At 37.4% G+C, this 18,824-nt stretch overlaps 1 protein-coding gene across 5 annotated transcripts in view; it reads left to right on the forward strand.

The window, feature by feature from the left end:
• LOC114157055 (serine/threonine-protein phosphatase 2B catalytic subunit alpha isoform) overlaps positions 1–16,600 on the forward strand; it is a 97,025-nt gene extending 80,425 nt beyond the window's left edge. Inside the window, exons 9-15 of one of the 5 annotated variants that reach the window (XR_003598080.1) lie at positions 2,221–2,346; positions 3,081–3,152; positions 4,916–4,942; positions 7,319–7,403; positions 8,190–8,287; positions 8,619–10,390; positions 14,643–14,788. Coding sequence is in view for 4 of the 5 variants with exons in the window: in XM_028037747.1 (XP_027893548.1) it covers positions 2,221–2,346; positions 3,081–3,152; positions 4,916–4,942; positions 7,319–7,403; positions 8,190–8,287; positions 10,361–10,390; positions 14,643–14,851 (647 nt within the window). In the remaining variant the exon portion in view is untranslated. Of the gene's footprint in view, positions 1–2,220; positions 2,347–3,080; positions 3,153–4,915; positions 4,943–7,318; positions 7,404–8,189; positions 8,288–8,618; positions 10,391–14,642 lie in introns of all 5 variants that reach the window. The other 4 variants (XM_028037747.1, XM_028037749.1, XM_028037748.1 and 1 more) reach the window with 4 other exon arrangements.
• Positions 16,601–18,824: the final 2,224 nt, after the last annotated feature.

The raw sequence follows: 18,824 nt of genomic DNA on the forward strand, positions 1-18,824 counted from the left end.
GGTTGCTAAGTTTACGACCTTTCTTTATGTCTGATCAAATCTTGGTTCCGAATTGAGTCGTTTCCACAGCAAACATCTTTCTGAAACCGACCAGGCTGGACTGACGGTGAGAAGGAGAAAAACTACAACACAGCCCGTCTGGTTGGAAGCTTAAAGACAGAAGGGATGACTCAGGAGTTTTGCACGACTTTGTAGCTCCGCGTTTCGTCTTATTTGCTTCTAAAACCGATCCGAAGGGGGAAAGTCCCCCCACGGTGACCTGGCCACACGGTGTCGGCTTTCCTCAGTCTGGCCTTGTGCGCTAGAGAAGCCGAAGCTTCTATATACAGATCAGATATATTTATGTTTGGCAGCTCTCATGTCTGCGCCTCAATCACGGGTGAGCTCACATACACCAAGCGGTTATCATCTGAAACAAATAAAATCCCGGCTTGTGAAGGGAAAACAATCAGCCAGTGAGAAATGTTTTGATGCTTTGCTTGACACACCCTTGTTGTGACCTTCAAGCTGCACCACACCCACCTGAGTTCATCCTGTTGCATGATTAATACAACATCTTGAATAATTTAAAGTCGCTGTGTGGATTCTTTTTAATCACATTGACAGGAGAAGCAGTTGTTTTTAATGCTTGTCGGTGTTAAATGTTGAGGTAACTGCTTTGTTTTCTTATAGTTTAGAGGGAAAACATGATGACAGCAAAGTGAGGACCCTCCCATTAGTTGTTTTAAATAATAGGTGTGAACACGACACACTGAGATTTCATGAGCATTTAAGAAAACTTTAACTTGTAGAAAAGGTTTAAACTGTTAAAAAGTTAGATTTTTAGTGTTTTATTTATGGGGAAAAATATTTCTTCCTCTCCATCGCATTGTTTATCACTTATGCACAATTTCTTATCACGATAAGAATTTTGATTTATCGTCATGATAAATTTATTGATGTTAAATAAAAAATAGAGAGATGACAGCATGATCGGAAAAGTTATTTTTGCTCTTTTCCCCGCTGTTTGTTCAACAAGAGCATCAATATATTTAAAATAATGTTTGCATTTTAGTGATAAAAAGCACACTTTCTTAAGTAAGTGGTGTCCCGAAGAAGCTTGAATGTTTTTCAAGAACAATGTTTGTGTTTGTGGCGCTATGAATGCTATGCCATCCAATTATCACCCTGCAAATCTATTTATTACCTAAAGGATAAGTAAGAGTAATGAATAGTGTTTTTTATTGATATCTTTATCATTATCACAATATTACCACAAGATATTGTGACAAAATTAGCCTTTTTTGTCATATTCCAACAATAAAAGATGTATTTTATTGTGATTTTATATGATAAACCAACATAAAGCACAAGTGCCTTTACTCTAACATCCTGAAATAAATAAAATCCAGTGCAAACAATTGTTTTTCCACATTCTGACTAGATACATTCAAGCTTACGATATAATTTTATACCCTAATCTTGCTTTAAAGTTGTGGTTGTAACATGTTTGTTCTAGCTCCTAATACTCATGTATTAATGATAGAAAAGCTGCCATCTCACTCAGTTTTGCACAGTAATATCTGGCGAAACCCACTGAGACTCTGCTTGTTATTCAGTTTTTTAAGAACAAGGTTTTTTTTAAAAAAAACAAAAAACGATGACAGCAGTCCCTCCTACTGGGTTAGGCAGGGATAAACAATAAGCAGCAGACACGTTTACTGCTGTAATTCTGATTATTGGACTGTTTTCTAACCTCATTTTTTTCACACCCCAGAGTGTGATTTTTGCACCTAAATTATTTCTGCTGTCAAAGTGAGAGATTGACAAAGACGGTGTGAAACGATTGGCATTTTTATTAATTCTTTTACTTGTTTATTCCTATTTTTGTGCAGTAGTCTATCATGTAACTCTAATATCATTATCAGAGGTTGACTGACAGAAATCTTGAGCTGCAGCCAGACTCGCCTTTGAATGATGGATTTGGATGCTTTGCAGTTGGACAATTAGTCTGCCAAACAAATATCTGTGGTGCTTTGACTGTTTTCTAATTAAACATAAAGACTTGTAGCTACTGAATATTCTTTACAACTTGAGAATAATTAATTGAGCCTCTTGGGAAAAGCTTTAAAGGAACTAATAAGTTGAAAAGTGCACCGTTTTAATTCCTTGTTTTGTTTCATGTTATTTCTGCACATTTGCTGATGATTTCATGAAGATTTTTGTCGTTTCCGTCCACAGCGGCTGTGCTGAAGTACGAGAACAACGTGATGAACATCCGACAGTTCAACTGCTCACCTCATCCTTACTGGCTGCCCAACTTCATGGACGTTTTCACCTGGTCTCTGCCGTTTGTCGGGGAGAAAGGTGAGTGCGCAGTCGCAACATATTAAAGGGAGTTCATTTAAATTTCCAAAAGAAATGCAGCGAAGGCTCTGCTAGTTCGTATGAAGCAAAAAGCTGATTGATTAATAACTTGCCATAGAAGAAAAACCATAGAAGAAGAACTGCTAAAGCAGCAGAGAGCGAGGGACCATGATGCAGTAGAGATTTTTTTTCCTATTCAGGTTCCTGACAGATTCATATCAACAAGGTTAACAAGAAGGCAATGCCTTTTTTAGTTTGTATATCCTTTAGTAGCTGTAGTAAAGTAAATAAGAAAACATTTTAAAATACATGTATTGTCCTCCCAGGTTACTTTATTTACAGCAAATGAAATTGAAATTGTTGAAGTTCTTTGTCATGTGAAAGCTACTTTTTCAGGAGTGAATTAATACAATAAAGTTAATAAAGCTTTTGGCAGTGGGTCAATATGTATCTGATCTTTCTGCACAAAAATCTAAAATGTAGATTTTCCTTGAGTATAGCTGTGCGGTTTCCTTTTAAATGCAAATATGCAACGATTTAAAGAGAATGTCTGGGTTAATTAATAAAAATACTTTGTGTTGGAGCTTGTTTGTGCACAAAGGACCTGACTCTCCTCCTGCTGAAGTTAATCCCTCCTAAATAAACAAGTTGTAAACATGCATAAACAGTCTTAGGTATGACCCTCTTTGTTCTCCTCTGTATTCAAAACCTTTTGTTGTTTTTTTAATCTTCAGTGACTGAGATGCTTGTGAACGTGTTGAGCATTTGTTCCAACGACGAGCTGACGACTGACGAAGAGCTAGACGGTGAGTGCTGCTGAAGTTTTGCTTCAGCTCCACTAGAGGGAGACATTCTTCCACTCATCTGTTGTCTCAAAACGTAAACTTTCTTTTCAGGTTTAGGTCCAGAGAACCTTTGACTTCAAAATGAAAAGCATTTATTTATCTGTAAAGTTGCCAGTGTTGTGTAGTATTTCTTGGCTGCTGCACGTTTTTTGTCATCATGTCCGAGGAGGTTCAGTTTATCTCCAGTCACATTTTTTCCAGTTTTCCTCTGCCTGCTTTGACCCTTATGGGCAAACAGGAAATGATCTCACCTCCTCTTCCTCCTCATGTTTGGACGGGGATTCGGCGTTTGGCTGTTTCTCACACCGGTTGTATTTTCTAAATTTCTTAGTTTGCGAATCGAAAATGTTGCTTTGTTGAATGAGTTTAAAGCCTCCAGCAAACATATTCACTTTCTCCAACTTTTACACCTTTTGTCACGTTGAAGAGCTGAAAATTGTATGTATTTTATTGAAATTAAGTAATGAATTAGTACAAAGCAGTACATTGTTGTGAAGTGTACATAAAATTATGCTTAAACTCCGTTTTCTTTACTCTGATATATCTAAATAAAATCTATTGTAACCAATTGCTTAAGAAATCACTTGATTGGTCATTTAAATAATTGGTCATTTAAACCCAGTATAAATAAAGCATTTCTGTTGGAGAACATAGTTTAAAGCAGAGTTTGATTTTAAAATAATGTCCCAAAACATACAGTAAATACCGTATTTCCTGGACTCTAATTCACAATTTTTTTCCTAGTTTTGCTACTCCTGCTCTTTCGACTGATCTGACTTATACTCCAGGAAATTCAGCAAAATAAACTGCATTAGATAAAAGCGTGACTATGTGTTAGCGTGGCCTAGTCAAAGGCCAGACATTTGGTCCAGTCGAGAATCTGGCAAAGCATGAAAGTGGCTGTTCACAGATTCTGTCTAGATGCTCAAAACTGTCAGACATACCACAAAACGTGCATGCCACACTTTTCAGATCCTTCACTGGAAAGAAAATCGTAAAAAATATAAATAAATAAAATAAATAATAAAATACAAGAAAAATGGTTGTGACAAAATATGAATAAGTTCCAGGCGTGTGAATACATTTGCATGGCTTTGTAAATCGGCCAGAAAATGTCCTGATTTGTTTTGTGTCTGGAGCTTTAATTATAACAGTTTTTAGTATAATATTTATCAACGTTGACCACGGTCAATTTTATTGGATTTTATTAGTGTATGCAGACTTCAGATAACACTATATGAATCAGTTTTTAGCCGTCTCCTAACATCTGTTTCATCGACTCACTCCCTCGGTGATTTCAGACTTTCTCACTTCTTTTCTTTCTTTGCTTTTTTCTTCACTTTTAAAGCCGTTTCAACTCTTTTTCGGTTTCAGTTTTCAGTGTTGCCCTTCAAGATGTTTAATTATTTTCCTTCCTCGCTCACCTCCACCTTTCCAGTTCCCTCATAATCTCTGACCATCTCCTACCTGCTGTTGTTTCCATGATTCCCAGTTGCATCCTTCCTCACTCCATTCTCTCGCCGCTCTTCTAATGCTGGAATATTATCACTTCTTTGGTTTCACTCATCTAATCTCTTTGTTTCTTCATGTTTTGCAGAGTTTTTCCTTTTCATTTGTTGTGCTTTTTCTCATCTCTCCCTCCGCTCATCTTTCATTCTGCGGCCATCCACTGATCTGTCTGTCCTCTCTCTTTGTCTTCTCTTCTGGGGTTGTTTCATGAGAAGGACAGCTAATATATCCCCCCAAAAAAGGTACAAAATGCTAGTCGAGTCCGTGTGTGTATACAGCATCAGCTGAGACTCCTGCCGTTTGTGAACTAACTTCACTCTCCTAACAATCTGTCCTGAATCTCTGTTGTGGAAGTAGAGGATGTGTAATAGTTGGACGAACCAGTTTCTAGCTAGCAAAACGCTGAAGGTGAAAATCAACAAAAAGGTTAATCAGTTCTCTCATTTTTACTCCACTCCCACCATTCTTTCTTTTTTTAATTTCCCAAAAATGATTCCCTGAAGGATTCAAACTGTTCAACCAAAAAAAAAACAGGAAAAATCCACAGAGCATGGGGTCGTCCAAACATGCCGATCTGACATGTTTAGACACAAACCAGGCTGTTTTTACAGAGGATGCACGCTGCTGCCCTGACTCTGGGGAATACGCTAGCACAGAGGAGAGACGCGGTTGGCATGGTTGCACCCAGTGCTGAGAAACACTCAGGTGCTGTGATGTGTATAATCTGGTTTTTGGGAGTTTAAATAACAGCATTATGGTTTTCATGTGTTGCTTTTATTGTTAAAACTAATAGTCCAACAAAACGCTCTTCCTCTGTCCACTGTCTGACGGCACCAGCCCGGTTTTTGTCGGATTTTCTCATTAGCTGCCTTCAGTTACTTATTTTTCATGAAGGAATGAAAACACAACTTATCTTTTTTTTTCTTTACAGACTTTTGATCATTTGTTGATTATATCCAGCTCTGGAAAAAACAAGAGCAACACTTTATTTGAAGGGTTGTGCATAAGACCGACATGACACTGTAAACATGAATTAGTCTTTATGAATGTTTATGACTGATGTCATGAAGTGTCATTTGTTAAGTAGTAGCACTATTAATGCAAAGTTGCTTTAAAAGTTGCATTAAAACTCAACTAAAAGTGCCAACTTTGCATTATTTGGTAAATAATGACACTTTTAATGCAAGGTTAGCAGTTTTAGTGCAACTTTGCATTAAAAGTGTCATTATTTAACAAATGACATTTCATGACAACATTCATAAAGACTCCTTCATGTTTACAGTGTCACCTCAGTCTTATGCACACCTCTCCAAATAAAGTGTTACCAAATTTAGACACCACTTAAAATGACCGGTTTCTCTGATTTTACACTTTATAGGTAAATGTTTGAGTAAAATTATCATTGTTTTTTTATTCTATGAACTACTGACAACATGTCTCTGAAATTCCAAGCAAAATTTTTTTATTTATTTACAGAAAATGAGAAATGGTCCTTATAATGAAAAAGATCCAGTAAATAATGCAAAGAAAACAAATTCATATTCATTTAGAAACAGCAAAACTAATGTTTTAACTCAGGAAGAGATCAGGAATCAATATATGAGGTTTTCAATTTGGTTCAGTGCAGTGGGCTCTTAGTTTTTTCCAGAGATGTTTATTAGGGCCTAAAATCACACGAAAAGAAACAATAAATACGTCGCAAACGGTCAAATCGATGCTGCCACGTTCCAGCTCAGTCATGATTTCAGATTGTGATGAAACCAGCAAAACCACATCATCTACAAAATAGAATAGAATAGAATAGAATAGAATTACTTTATTCATCCGAGGAGGGAAATTATTTCGCAGTTACAGTAGCATAGAGACAAGACACACAACAACCACCACTGAGTAGCAATGTAGACAAGATAAAATAAGAATAAAACAGTAGAGACCCAATCCTTAGTGGATCAAAACGGATCCTTACAACACTTTGTCTGCGCCTAGAAATTATGTCCGTGAACAGAGGTCAAAGAGCAACCTTGGCGGGGTCCAACTCTCACCGGAAACGAGCCTGCAGCTCAATCTCTGACAAATAAGTGGTCAAGTTTGCCGACAGAAAATGCCAGAAGCTTGTTGATGCCTAGAGAAACGTGGATGAGCTGCAACTCATATCAGTGGGGGTGTATTTATATATTTAATTATATATATAAGCTTAAGTATAATTTTGACTGATAAAAAAGTATTTTTTATCTAAAAGAAATATTTTTTTTTCTTTTAGATAAAATCCACTAAAAGAAAAAAAATCAACCTTGCAGTGAAGTCATTCCCTCCTGATAAGAAAAAGTTTTCAAATCTAAAGTATTAGACATTGCTGCCTATGATGAGTGTATTTTAAGATTTTAGCCCTTTGTTATTGTTTTTTTAATATTATTATTTTAAATCAGTTTCGGTCCGATAGTTAACCCAATTAGACAGGAAGAAAAACATTCAAAAATGACACTTTTGGATTTCAAGTCTGACTTCTTGGAAGGAAAACATGTAAAACCAGATTTGGTTTTAGTTTTTTTTTCTAGTTATCAACTTAAAAGCTGTTGTTTTTGAGCCATTTTTGTGACCTCTGACCTCTGTTTTTTTAGGTGCCACGGCTTCTGCCAGAAAGGAGGTCATCCGCAACAAGATCCGTGCCATTGGGAAGATGGCCCGGGTATTCTCTGTGCTCAGGTAATCAAACATGCCCAACCTCAGCGCTGCAGGGTGCAAAAAGATTTAATTCTTAAGCACCCCAGTAGTTTCCTCAGTAGTTTCCTCAGTAGTTTCCTCAGTAGTTTCCTCCTGTTTTGTTTTGTTTTTATTTCTTTTTACTGAAAGCTTATCAAACTATCCAACAACCAAGAACTTTGTTTACTCTTCTCCTGCCAACATCAGTTAGAGAGAGGAAGGGAAATGAATCAAGGCGGCAGCGTTTTCCTGCTGTAAATCTGTCGCTGCTGTGTTTACGCAGAAGTTTGAACCTCAGACAGTTTTAGATGAACAGCCAATCAGACAGACAGGAAGAGGCAGGAGGAGACAGGAAGCTGCGATACCCACAGCAGCAGAAGAAGAAGAAGTCTGATGGTCAGAGGAGAGGAGCGAAACGAGGATTGGTTCCTCAACCATCCATCCATCCATTTTTCATCCATCCATCATGAATTTAAAAAATTTTCAATCTTGAATCTTAGATTTTAAAAATTTTTTCCATAAACTCAGACTTGAACTCTTTTCATGAAAGAGCGCCAGGCCCATAGTAGAACATGTTGGTGGCAGCATTATGCTGTGGGGTTTAATTTCTTCAGCTGGAAGATAGTTTCTCTCTTTCTTTGTTGATCTGATGAAGCTCTTCGTCTCTCCGACTCCAAATAACAGAAAAGTCAAACGAGTCCAGATCTGGACCAGACAGCGGGTCCTCGGGTCGGCTCCTTTACTGAACACTGAGCTCAGGTGTGACGCCTGCTCTCCTGTGTGTTTCAGAGAGGAGAGTGAGAGCGTGCTCACGCTGAAGGGGCTGACCCCAACTGGCATGCTGCCGAGCGGAGTGCTGTCCGGTGGCAAAGAGAAGCTGCAGAACGGTAAGACCGTGACCTCTGACCCCCTGACCTGGTCTCAGGACCAACAGAAGAACCCTAACCAGGCGCCAGCTCAGTATTGGAATATCATGTTATAAGTTTAACTGTAGCTTCTCTGAGTTAGTTAAAGAGAATTAAAAGCTGTAATCTTCTCTCCCACCAGCTACATTCAGCATATTTTCTTTGGTTTCGTTGTTTTCTTCTTGAATGTGTCCTCTCTTAACGTCCGGCGTTACTGCTTCTGTTTTTCAGTCCCTGTTTGCTCACTTCCACTGGTTTTACTCAAATATTACCCATGTGTTTTCTTTCTCCTCTTTCTCTCTGGAAACTGCAGGTACATTCGGTTGTTGTGCAAGTATTTCACTGTGTTTTGTCTTCAGATGTTTTGTCTTTGGATTTATGTTCACTCTCAGTTTCACAAACTTTCTCTGCAGGCTTTAAGAAGCTTTACGTATAAGAAATCAAAACTAAAATTTTAAGATTATCTATCTTCATAGATAAAGTAAAAATTACCTCTTTCTCAACTTAAAAGCAGATTTTTGTATATCTACAGCCTCATTGTCCCTCTAGAAAAAACACTAAAAACCAATAAAACACATTTATACAATAATGCATTAGTTTAATCTTACTATTGAAAATGAAAATGATAAATTTGACCTTAAGAAATAATTGTCGTTCTCAGATGTTTTTTTATGTAGAATTGAAATATACATTTATCAGTCGTTAAGCAAATTTTTTTGTTTGGCTCTTTGAACTTTGAAAACATTTAGCGCAGTTAGCTTCCACTAAACTAATTTTTCTGGATAAATTCTAAAGCGCTAATTTACTTGGATGTTTACAAGTAAACTTTATGAAACTTAAAGTTGAATACATTTTGATATCTGCTGCAGTACTTGTTATCGACTTTTAGGAATTCTTCAGATACATTCATGCTCTTATTTTGAAACCGTTTGAGCAGTTTCCTCTCCTCATGTTCTCCACCTGTGAAGCAATGCAGGAAATTACAGGTTTTCTCTACCCAGAATGCATCAGTATTTATTTTTGTATCACATCTTATGGTTGTTTTGGAGTCCTTTGTTTTATTTAAATATTTGGTTAAGATAAATTAACTTTGCGAGATTACTAATTAAATGTTTCTGAACTTTTTAGGCCATCTAAAACAAATTAAAGTATAAATAAACCATTCTTCAGTCATTTAGGTTTCTATAGGGATTTTTAGAGTTGTAATTTCTTTTTCTACAGTAAATATTCTCAAACTAAGGCTTTGGATATTTTCCAGAAACATCAGTGTGAAATATGCTACTGCATACATATTTACTATAGTTGCTGATGACATTTTAATAAATCATCTCTTACAATAATATCTTTAGACAGGCTCTTCCTCCCTATTTAACGAGGATGTGTAAAAACATCAGATTCATCAGGACTCTCCCCTCATTTAGCTGATCACCTGTGATTTTCCATTTCAACCACGTTTTATTTGTGTTGTTGGTTTAGTTAGAGCTCATCCTCTTGGAGCTTTGTGCTGTTTTCTCATGTCTGTAAACCCCGGCGTTCCTCCTTTATGTTGTATTTTATTTAAATGTGTAACTCCAAGGGTGACGGTTAGTAATCGGTAAGTGGCTGGAAGGTTTTCTTCACACTCAGCCAGTGATTTTGATATTTAGCATCAAAGGAGGCTGAATCTGTGTATTATCCTGTTGTGTCCATCTGATCCAGTTCTTCATTTGTTTCCAATATTTCTAATCACATTTCTAGCAGAAACAAATGGTTTTCCAACATTTTTGTGTCATATTTTCTCTAAGGATTTTTTTTTTTTTTACATTCATTCGTTTGACACTTTTTCTTGAACTTTAACCCTTTCTCCATGATATTTGCTGCCACTTCTGCTCCTCCTCTTCCTCCCTTTTTGCTAACATCCTCGTATTCTTTTGTCATGAAATGTGGAGATGCCGTTAACCTTTTGTTGTCGTTATTGGCTGTCTTTGCTGCTCATTGACTTGTTCCTGGGACACAATGACCTCCTCCTGCTCACCTCTCTCGTTCATTTTGCAACCCCCCTCTTCTTCTCTTCAGCTACTATTGAAGCTATTGAGGCTGACGAAGGTAAATGGGTCTAGCCGCCCTCTTCTGTTGCTTTTTCATGGCAATAGACAGTCGGTGGGGAGGGAGGGAGGGCGGGTTTTGGCCGGGTTCTTCCATTCATCTCGCTGGTGCTTGAGTAGAGCTGTGGCGTAGTTTAGAGCAAGAAGTAAGTACGTTAGATCATGTGGTCGAACGTTTTAAAGGGGGACCAGCTTTTCATAGCAGAGATTTCATGATCACAGATTGTCACTGGGATTTATTGTTGTTGTTGTTTTTCTTTTTTGTTTGTTTGTTTGTTTTTAATTAATCGGGTGAGCGCAAAGCAAAAAGACAAGACACCACTGCAGAGTTTGTGACTGAAAATGTTTGCTTCACATTTCAGAAGAATTGCCAAATGACGTTTATTTTCGAAACGCTGGTTAGCGAGAAAACTGCCAGACATAGTTGCACTTGAAGGAACTCATTTTTCACCCTCACAAAATGTGGAAGGTGTGAATATGTGGGTATTATCAGGTCCTCTGGAAGCGCTAGCGTGAATTTCTGCTGCCTGGAAAACACAGTGGCTCCTTAAAAACTGATTTTGTGCATTAATTATTGCTTTCTTGTGATAAACACAATCAAATAAATGCTTAGGGATTTCAGACATACCCTATAAATTAGGGTTTTTGTTCAAAGAAAAGAGCGCTAGTAAAGTCAGAGAAATTGCAATAAATTACAGAACTGTGCAGAAGTTTTAAATCGCAACAAATGTCTGTATTTTCTTTCCACACTGCCAGACATTCTTGTAATTATTTAAAATGTGCTTGACCAACATTTCCTCTGGCTTTCTGAGTTTCTCTTTTGACTTTAACTGCTTTTTCTTTTTAATTAATTTTCAACCCATTTCAGTGTCAACCCAAATAACGCTAGTTTTGTTTGTAGTAGTGGAAAACTACTACATGGCAGTTTTCTGTTTAATACAATAAATAATTCTTCCCTGTGGTTCCATATTTCACATTATTATCCATTTAATGTGGTGCTTTTCTAATTTCAAGTAAAAAAAAAGTGCATTTGAAAAAGAGTAGAAAAGCTAATTAATTTATTTCACACTCTGAAGCAGAGTTTCCAACTCCAGATTCTCCTGCAACCTTTGGATGAATCCCTGCTCCAACGTACCTGAATCAAATGGCTGAATTGCCTCCTGGTCACTAACCATTTATTTGATCCAGGTGTGTCGGAGCAGGGATGCAAACAAACGACTGCTGGACAGAGACATTTAGTCCCCTGATCTAACGGATGTTCTGGACTATCATAGGACCAAATTCTTCTCAAGAGCCCTGTTCGCGTCCAAACGAGTGGTGAAAATGGGAGAGAAAAAATAATTAAAAGGAAAAAATCAAGTCCTGATAAAACACCTGAGAATTGATGGTTTTAATGTCAACAGGAGACAATAAAACAGACAAAGTCTAAAGAAAAACCCCAAAGAAGTGTCTTAATGACGCCTACAGAAGTGTTGATCAACAGCATTTTTGATGTTTACAAGCATGTCTGTCTTTTTGGAAAACTTTTGCACAACACTATAAAATAAACGCCAAGTCACATTTCCTCTGATGGAGACTCAGTTTCATCGTCTACCTCTTGCGCTGCCCTCACACAAACTTATGAAATCTTGCTATGAAAGCCTCTTAGTGTTTCGTCCCCTTTGAAACGGCTGAAGCAGTTGTGCATTGTTGTTGCTGTTGCATTTATCCTCTAATTGCTTCCGAGCTAAAAACCCAAAGCTCCTGGGGAGAAATCTGCATTAGACTCTCCCTTTTTGAAAAGAATAACAAACTGTTATCTGCATCGCTTTTCCTTGGTTTGCGCAAGAACAACCTCAACTGCGAGCTAAATAGTAGTGCGCCAGCTGCTATTTACGTCGAACCTGTCGGGTACTTCCTCTTGAACCCCACAGAGGACAGTCCACTGTAGTGTCCAGACTCTTCTTTGCTTCTCTCTCTCTCCATGTCGGTCTCCTGTGGCCCTGCTGTGTCGTGTTTCCTTCCTGTGAGCTGCTAATAACTTGTGTGTGACCTGTGCTATGCAGCAACACAACTACGCTACCCATCATGCCCTTCTTGTAGAATATGACGCCCCTGCTTCCTCGTCTTAACAGAGGGTCATCTTTTGTTTCTTTTGCGTCATTTTAAAGAGGCTTTATGAGAGGTGGAAGTGATTAAACGTGAAAGTTTTTGCTCCATTTAGGCCTGGTGGTGACTTCCATCCCTCATAGCTCCTGGTAAATCCTAATTGCTGCATGCTCCAAGCAGATGTAGCAAGTCGTTAGCACCGTCAAGTGTCTGTAGTGTTTCAGTCTCAACGTGGTTTCTATTCTGTGGTAGTGTCTCAGTGGACTCCACTCTATTATTTTTTGTTTTCCCCTCCTCCCTTCGTTCGTTATTTATTTTTCTGTGTCTCTGATCATTGTCTTCTCTCCTTTTCAAACTGTGATGTGACGACAGGGCGATCTGGATGTTTGGGGTCCTCGGGCTTTGTCTTAGAGCCGTGTTTTCTTTTTTTATACTACCTGAAAACACAAGACTTGCCACGAAACAGAACAAAAAAACAAAAAAAGAAAGAAAAACAGCAGTGCAACATGTTCTACGTACTTCAGATTTTCTTTGTAAAGCATGTTTTGGTGGTAAAGTGAAAACTTGTTGACCCTGATGCCAGCAGGCCCTTGTTAGAGATTTAGAAGGATCGTTTGATCCTTTTGTCAAAACCTGTTCCTCTCTTTTCATCTGGTAAATGATGTTAAGGTGATGTCCTGTTAAATAAAATGAGGTTAAGGATGGAGTATGTTTTTACAACACATTTAAGCAGTTTTAATTATGTGGAAGGTTATTGAAATGTTGTAAAACAACAGTTTTGGTAAACGTAGCTATAATTTGTTCTGGTTAGAGTTACATGAGAAGCTATTTTGTTAAAAAAAACACCATATAAAGTCACAGGAGCAACAGTAAAACATGCAGATTTAGCTGTTGCTACATTACATAGCACTCATTTTAATGCTCCTATTCACTTTGAATTGTTCTGCACAAATTCAAGTCATAAAGTGATTCATTTTAGTAAAATCCAATTATGCCCTGCAAAAACACAAACTCTTCCCAAGTATTTTGGTCTAATTTATATTGCAAATTAATTGTTTTGAAAAGAGTCAAAATTATAAATAACCTTTTAGCAAAATACGGAAGCTTAATGTTGAATTATTGACTAGTTCTACTGGCACATTATTTCACTTGTAACATTGGAAAAAAAGTCTTGCTATAAGTGAAACAATTTACCAGTGCGACTTGTAGCTTTTTTAAAATTAATATTAGAGAATCATTGATTTAAAACATTATGCTATAATGTGCTAAAATGTTACCTATAAGTTAGTTCTGTCTTATTTCAAGCGTAATAAGATGTTTACACTAAAAACTGGATAGAAATACTTGGATGTTTCTGCATTGTATAGTCCAATTTGATTCAAACTGTAATGTAAATTACAAAGATAAACAGTTAATGTGTAACTTGAGAACTTCCTATAGGAAATAAAAACAAATAAATGGCAGTAATCACTGAGTCAATGGCCTTTTCATTCAGAGAGAGAAAAAGAAATCAAAGAAGCACTGGCGAGTCAGGTGTACTTTCTAATAGAAAAAAGCAAAGATAATGTCAGCAGCAGCTTCTTCATTGGCTCCATCAAGGAAACAAACATGGCTGCACACAGAATCGCTGGACTGTTTGCTCTTTCTACGGAAAAGCAAATGTGTAATTGAAAGAATAATTGTTTCTATTGCAGTTTGCAAAATAAACCAATTTTGATAAAATACCTCATTTGATAAAACCTTTTTATCAAAAAATAAAATTAACGTGTTTCCATTAAGCATATTTATTTTCGAAATGTTAAATTGTGACAATGGAAACGCAGCCTGAGGAAATGGCAGCATAAACACAGAGGTCAGGTCAGGTCAGGAAAGATTTAGAGATTTATGAATAACTTCTCATGTAACTTTACCCAAGAAGGTGAACATGAACATTTTTGTAAAGGTGACTTTAGGACTATCACCCTGCGCTCATTATTAGCGCAAGGTTTAGCTTTAGTTTTATTTTTTTGTTTGTTTTGGACAAACTCTTGTTTTGATTTCCAGTCTTCAAGCTTACAAACCAAATCAGCTACTTTTATGATTCTCACAATTTCATTCCTCCCCTTTTAAAACCGCCTCTGATTTCCTCGTCTTTTCCACTTTTCTTCCCCTCCACGTCTCGACAGCCATCAAAGGCTTCTCCCCTCAGCACAAGATCACCAGCTTCGAGGAGGCCAAGGGTCTGGACCGCATCAACGAGAGGATGCCGCCGCGGCGGGACGCGCTGCCCTCGGACGCCAGCCTCAACTCGCTCAACCGGGCCCTGTCCTCGGAGACCAACGGCACGGACTCCAAGGGGAGCACCAGCGCCGGCAGCGGAGGCAGCATCCAGTGAAGGACAGCAGCAGCAGCAGGCGCCGCCTCGGCCCGCGGGGCTACCTGGCCCCCAGCCTCACCACGGCCCACCACTACACAGGAGGCGCAGGCGGGTGAAGGGGAGGAGGAGGAGGAATGTTGGGGGGGCTGCAGTGTGGATGGGGGAGGCAACGGTGGCTGAAACTTGGGGGGGTCATCTCACTTGCTCTAGTCTTTTAAAATGCCTTCATAATATTAGTTCCTAGTCAAATCCTCTAAGTTATTTGCTGGGTCACATTTCCGAGCGGTCAGCCCGGCTGCGCTTCACATCACAGTCCGTCAGAGAGAAACAGGGAAAGAGAGAAACCGCAGAGTTTGTGTGTTTTTTTTTCTTAAACGACCCTTTTTCTCATTTACACCGAAACGGAAAGTCGTGTAACTTCTTACTAACTATTGTACGTTTACAAGAACACAGCACTAAAAAAGGAAAAAAAAAAAGAGAGACAGGGACAGAACATGAGAAAGGCGATGTTTTTAAAGATATGAGGGTGTACAAACTAAATAAGGACTATTTATTGATGACTTTTGTTTTTGCTACTCTTATAAAATAGCTCTGAAATTAATTAGGCAGTCTTAAAAACATATTAAAAAAACAAGAATGTTGCAATGTTGTCGAAATGCCAAATAATGGAACGTTTTATGGTTTTTGTACATATTCTGCTTACCTCAGGTTCTTTTGGTGTGTGCTTGAACCTGATTTTTCTGTATAATGGTTAAATAACTCGGTAATTAATACCTATTTTCTTGAGTTTCATAACTGGAATTTACACTTACCTATCTATCATCTGCAGATATGTTTATTTTTTGTCTCTATCTGAACGGTGGGGACTTGGGGTGGGGGGGTATTTTATTTGTTGTTGTTTTTTTTTTTGTTTTTTTTTGTGGCTTGCTGGAATTGAGTGTTAAATTTTTCTCTTTTTAAGTATTGCGAACAAAGTAAAAATAGAGAACCTATATTGTGTAAGAAAAAAAGACAAAAAAAAAAACGGAGTATGATAATAAAGTGTCTGCCTATGCATGTTTTATAAAAAATCAAAAGGAATTAGAAAACCTGAATACCTTGGCTGTGGAGGCCTGTTTTGAGATATATTGCGCTTTAGTGAACATATACTGGAAACGTATACTTGCATACTTTGAATTAACACCAAGACGCTCTATGCCTTTGACTCTCCTTTTGTTTTGTAATTGAAGCATTTCATTATCGAAGATGGATGAGAAATCCTATTTTTAACCTGCGCTTGTGAGTGCATACAGTCCAGTTAAGCATGTTTGACAATTCTCGTGGGGTGTGTGGTCACATGTGGATCTCCCAAAAAAAAAAAAAATGCATGATTAGCTGTTTGTGTCCTATAAAAGGTGAAAATCAGTTTTTTTTGTTTTAAGTTTTGTTTTTGTTTTTTTCGTGCCACAGAAAGTGTAATTTGATTCCTCTTATAATCTTATTTGGAACTTTGCTTTGTATATCAGTTACAGGTTTGATACTGCTCAATACTTTAAGATGAAACAACAACAAAAATATATATATACATATATACATATACTTAGATCTTTTTTAAAGAACTGCTTTAAGTGCCCAAGTAATTCACTACACGACATGAAGCCTTGCTTTTTGTAATTTAACTCCGAAAACTGTTGGCTGATGATGATGATGATGAGGCATGCACTTGCAACTATGAGAAGTATTTTATATAACTGTTCAATAAAAATGTGCATGAATTTCAACATGAAATGAAACCTGTGTTGTGTGTGAATGTATATGAACTCTTAAGTTGTTTGTTTTAAGTAGAGTTTCCAGGTCAATTTAAAGTATGGGAGAACATTGGTGTCAAATCATTAGTTTGGTAAATTTGTCCTTAGGTATAACAATTTAGTAATCTTTATCTAAAGATTTTGTTTTATGTTTAAAACACACCAAAACATACAAGTTCATCTTGATAACACAGAGTATTACTGTAATACTAAATGTATTTGTCAGTATTTCAATACAAAATGTGCAACATTTTATACTATACAGATTTAGTACATTCACTCAATTAAGTTCTTTCTCTTAATTTTGATGGCTATTGCTTAACGCTAAGGAAAACATTCAGAAAATTTCAACTTTACACCTTAGAACATTTCAGCTGTGAGCTTCATTCACAAAAACTGAACCTTATGAACACTTTTAATCCCACATACTTGTTCAATACATGGACATATTGACCAAATGAAGCTGATAGTTCAAGTTCCCTAAAAGGAGTTTGTTAAAGGTTTGACATGTCTGAAACGTCAGAAACAACCAAAAATATCCTTTTAACCAAAAATGATCAACTTCCTGTTGGGTTAAAGACTTTTCTTTCTTGTTTCAGAGGGTTCTGAGTATGTACCAATTTTCAACTCTTTAGCCTATGTGACGTTAGGGGGCGCTGTTTGGCCCCGACTGTTTTTTAATTCCATTAAAATACTGAAATTTCACAAGTTTGGTGTGTTTTCCTCCAAAATGGTATAGTGTTGGGAAAAATAAGAAACATTTGAACCAATAGGCCTAAACAGTGCTTTTACTGCTCAGGTTTAAATAGACTTGTACTGTAGAAATGTTAGACTATTGAGAAGATTGTCCATGTATTGTACGGTATACACTAAGTACATGGTGGGGGCTCATTTTGCCTGAATTACTGGCATGGAGGCAATCAGTCCTGTAGCTCTGACCAGGCGTTAAGGAAGCCAAAGTTGCTTTAAACTGGTTTAACTTTTATTTAAAATATATATATATATGTTTTTATGTATTTGTTAAAACTGTCACTATGTTGTGATAGTTTGTTACGAGACAGATAAGCTGTTAAAAATATTAAGTACATTTTTAACATGGGTATTTCTGTAGTTAGTGATGATGGCGGATAAACGGCTTTCCTGTAATGGTAAGTTTTTTCACCATCATTAGCATATTTAGCAGTGGGGGCCAGAGGTTGCCTGACAGAGCTAAGACTTCCTCCTGGATCTGATTGGTTGTTTTGGGGAGTTTTTTTTACCATTTAGCAACAACAGTAATAGCACTGGGAGAAGGTGGTGAAGATCTTTACACAGATTATCTGTTTCATAATATACTGTAAGGACATGGGGACAGTTTTAACAAATATGGAAAAGCCTTTTTAATATTTGAAAGTTACATACCCCAGTTTTAATAATCACCTTCAGCTCGCTCGCATTGTTAGCTGTGACGTCAACCAACGTCTCCATAGTTTCTCTGCAGACCTCTGCGCTGTCTTTGAACTTGATAAAACACTGTGGACCAATATCACCAGTGCTGGACCTCAATAAACCTATGTTTTTTCCACTCTTTCTCCAGGCTTCAAACCTTGACCAAATAGAAAAAAATAAATTTTTTTCTCCTTAGTCAAGTTATTAAGGTTAATGAATCACTAACACAAGAGATGTGGCAGTTGTAGTATCAGCAAACTATATTTTAAAAAAATCAAATGTTGTATTTCTGATGAGACGACTGATCAAATTTCAAGCTTGAATTACGCTGTTGAGAAGCAATTTGCTCATGAACTACAACCCAAAGTCAATGGGATGAATGTGCTTCTGAAAGATTTTAATAGAAAACGTTATGTCTTTGGTTTCCGGTTGTGATGAGTATTAAGATGCATAATTAACATTTTGAAGCAGGACCTGTAAACACGTGTCCCAGGAGATCCTCTGGTAGCTCTCGCTCTCCAAAGCAAAGACCTTTCTCATTGTGAAGCTGACAATCGGTCCACACATTCTCTTGGTCTTGCTGCACACCTCGCTCTTTTAAAATATAGATCCCCAAAAAACAGGATGTGAGCGTTCACTTCCTCTGATTCGAGTATTGTGCATTGAACAAAGCCGAAAAAAAATTAAACCTGAGAAATTGAACTCCTCTTTACGTCACGGATAGACCACCGTATTGCTTAGGTTTTTCACTTTTGCATAAGATAGACTTGTTTTGG

This window comes from Xiphophorus couchianus, chromosome 14 (genome assembly GCF_001444195.1).
Source record: "Xiphophorus couchianus chromosome 14, X_couchianus-1.0, whole genome shotgun sequence".
NCBI lineage: Eukaryota > Metazoa > Chordata > Actinopteri > Cyprinodontiformes > Poeciliidae > Xiphophorus > Xiphophorus couchianus.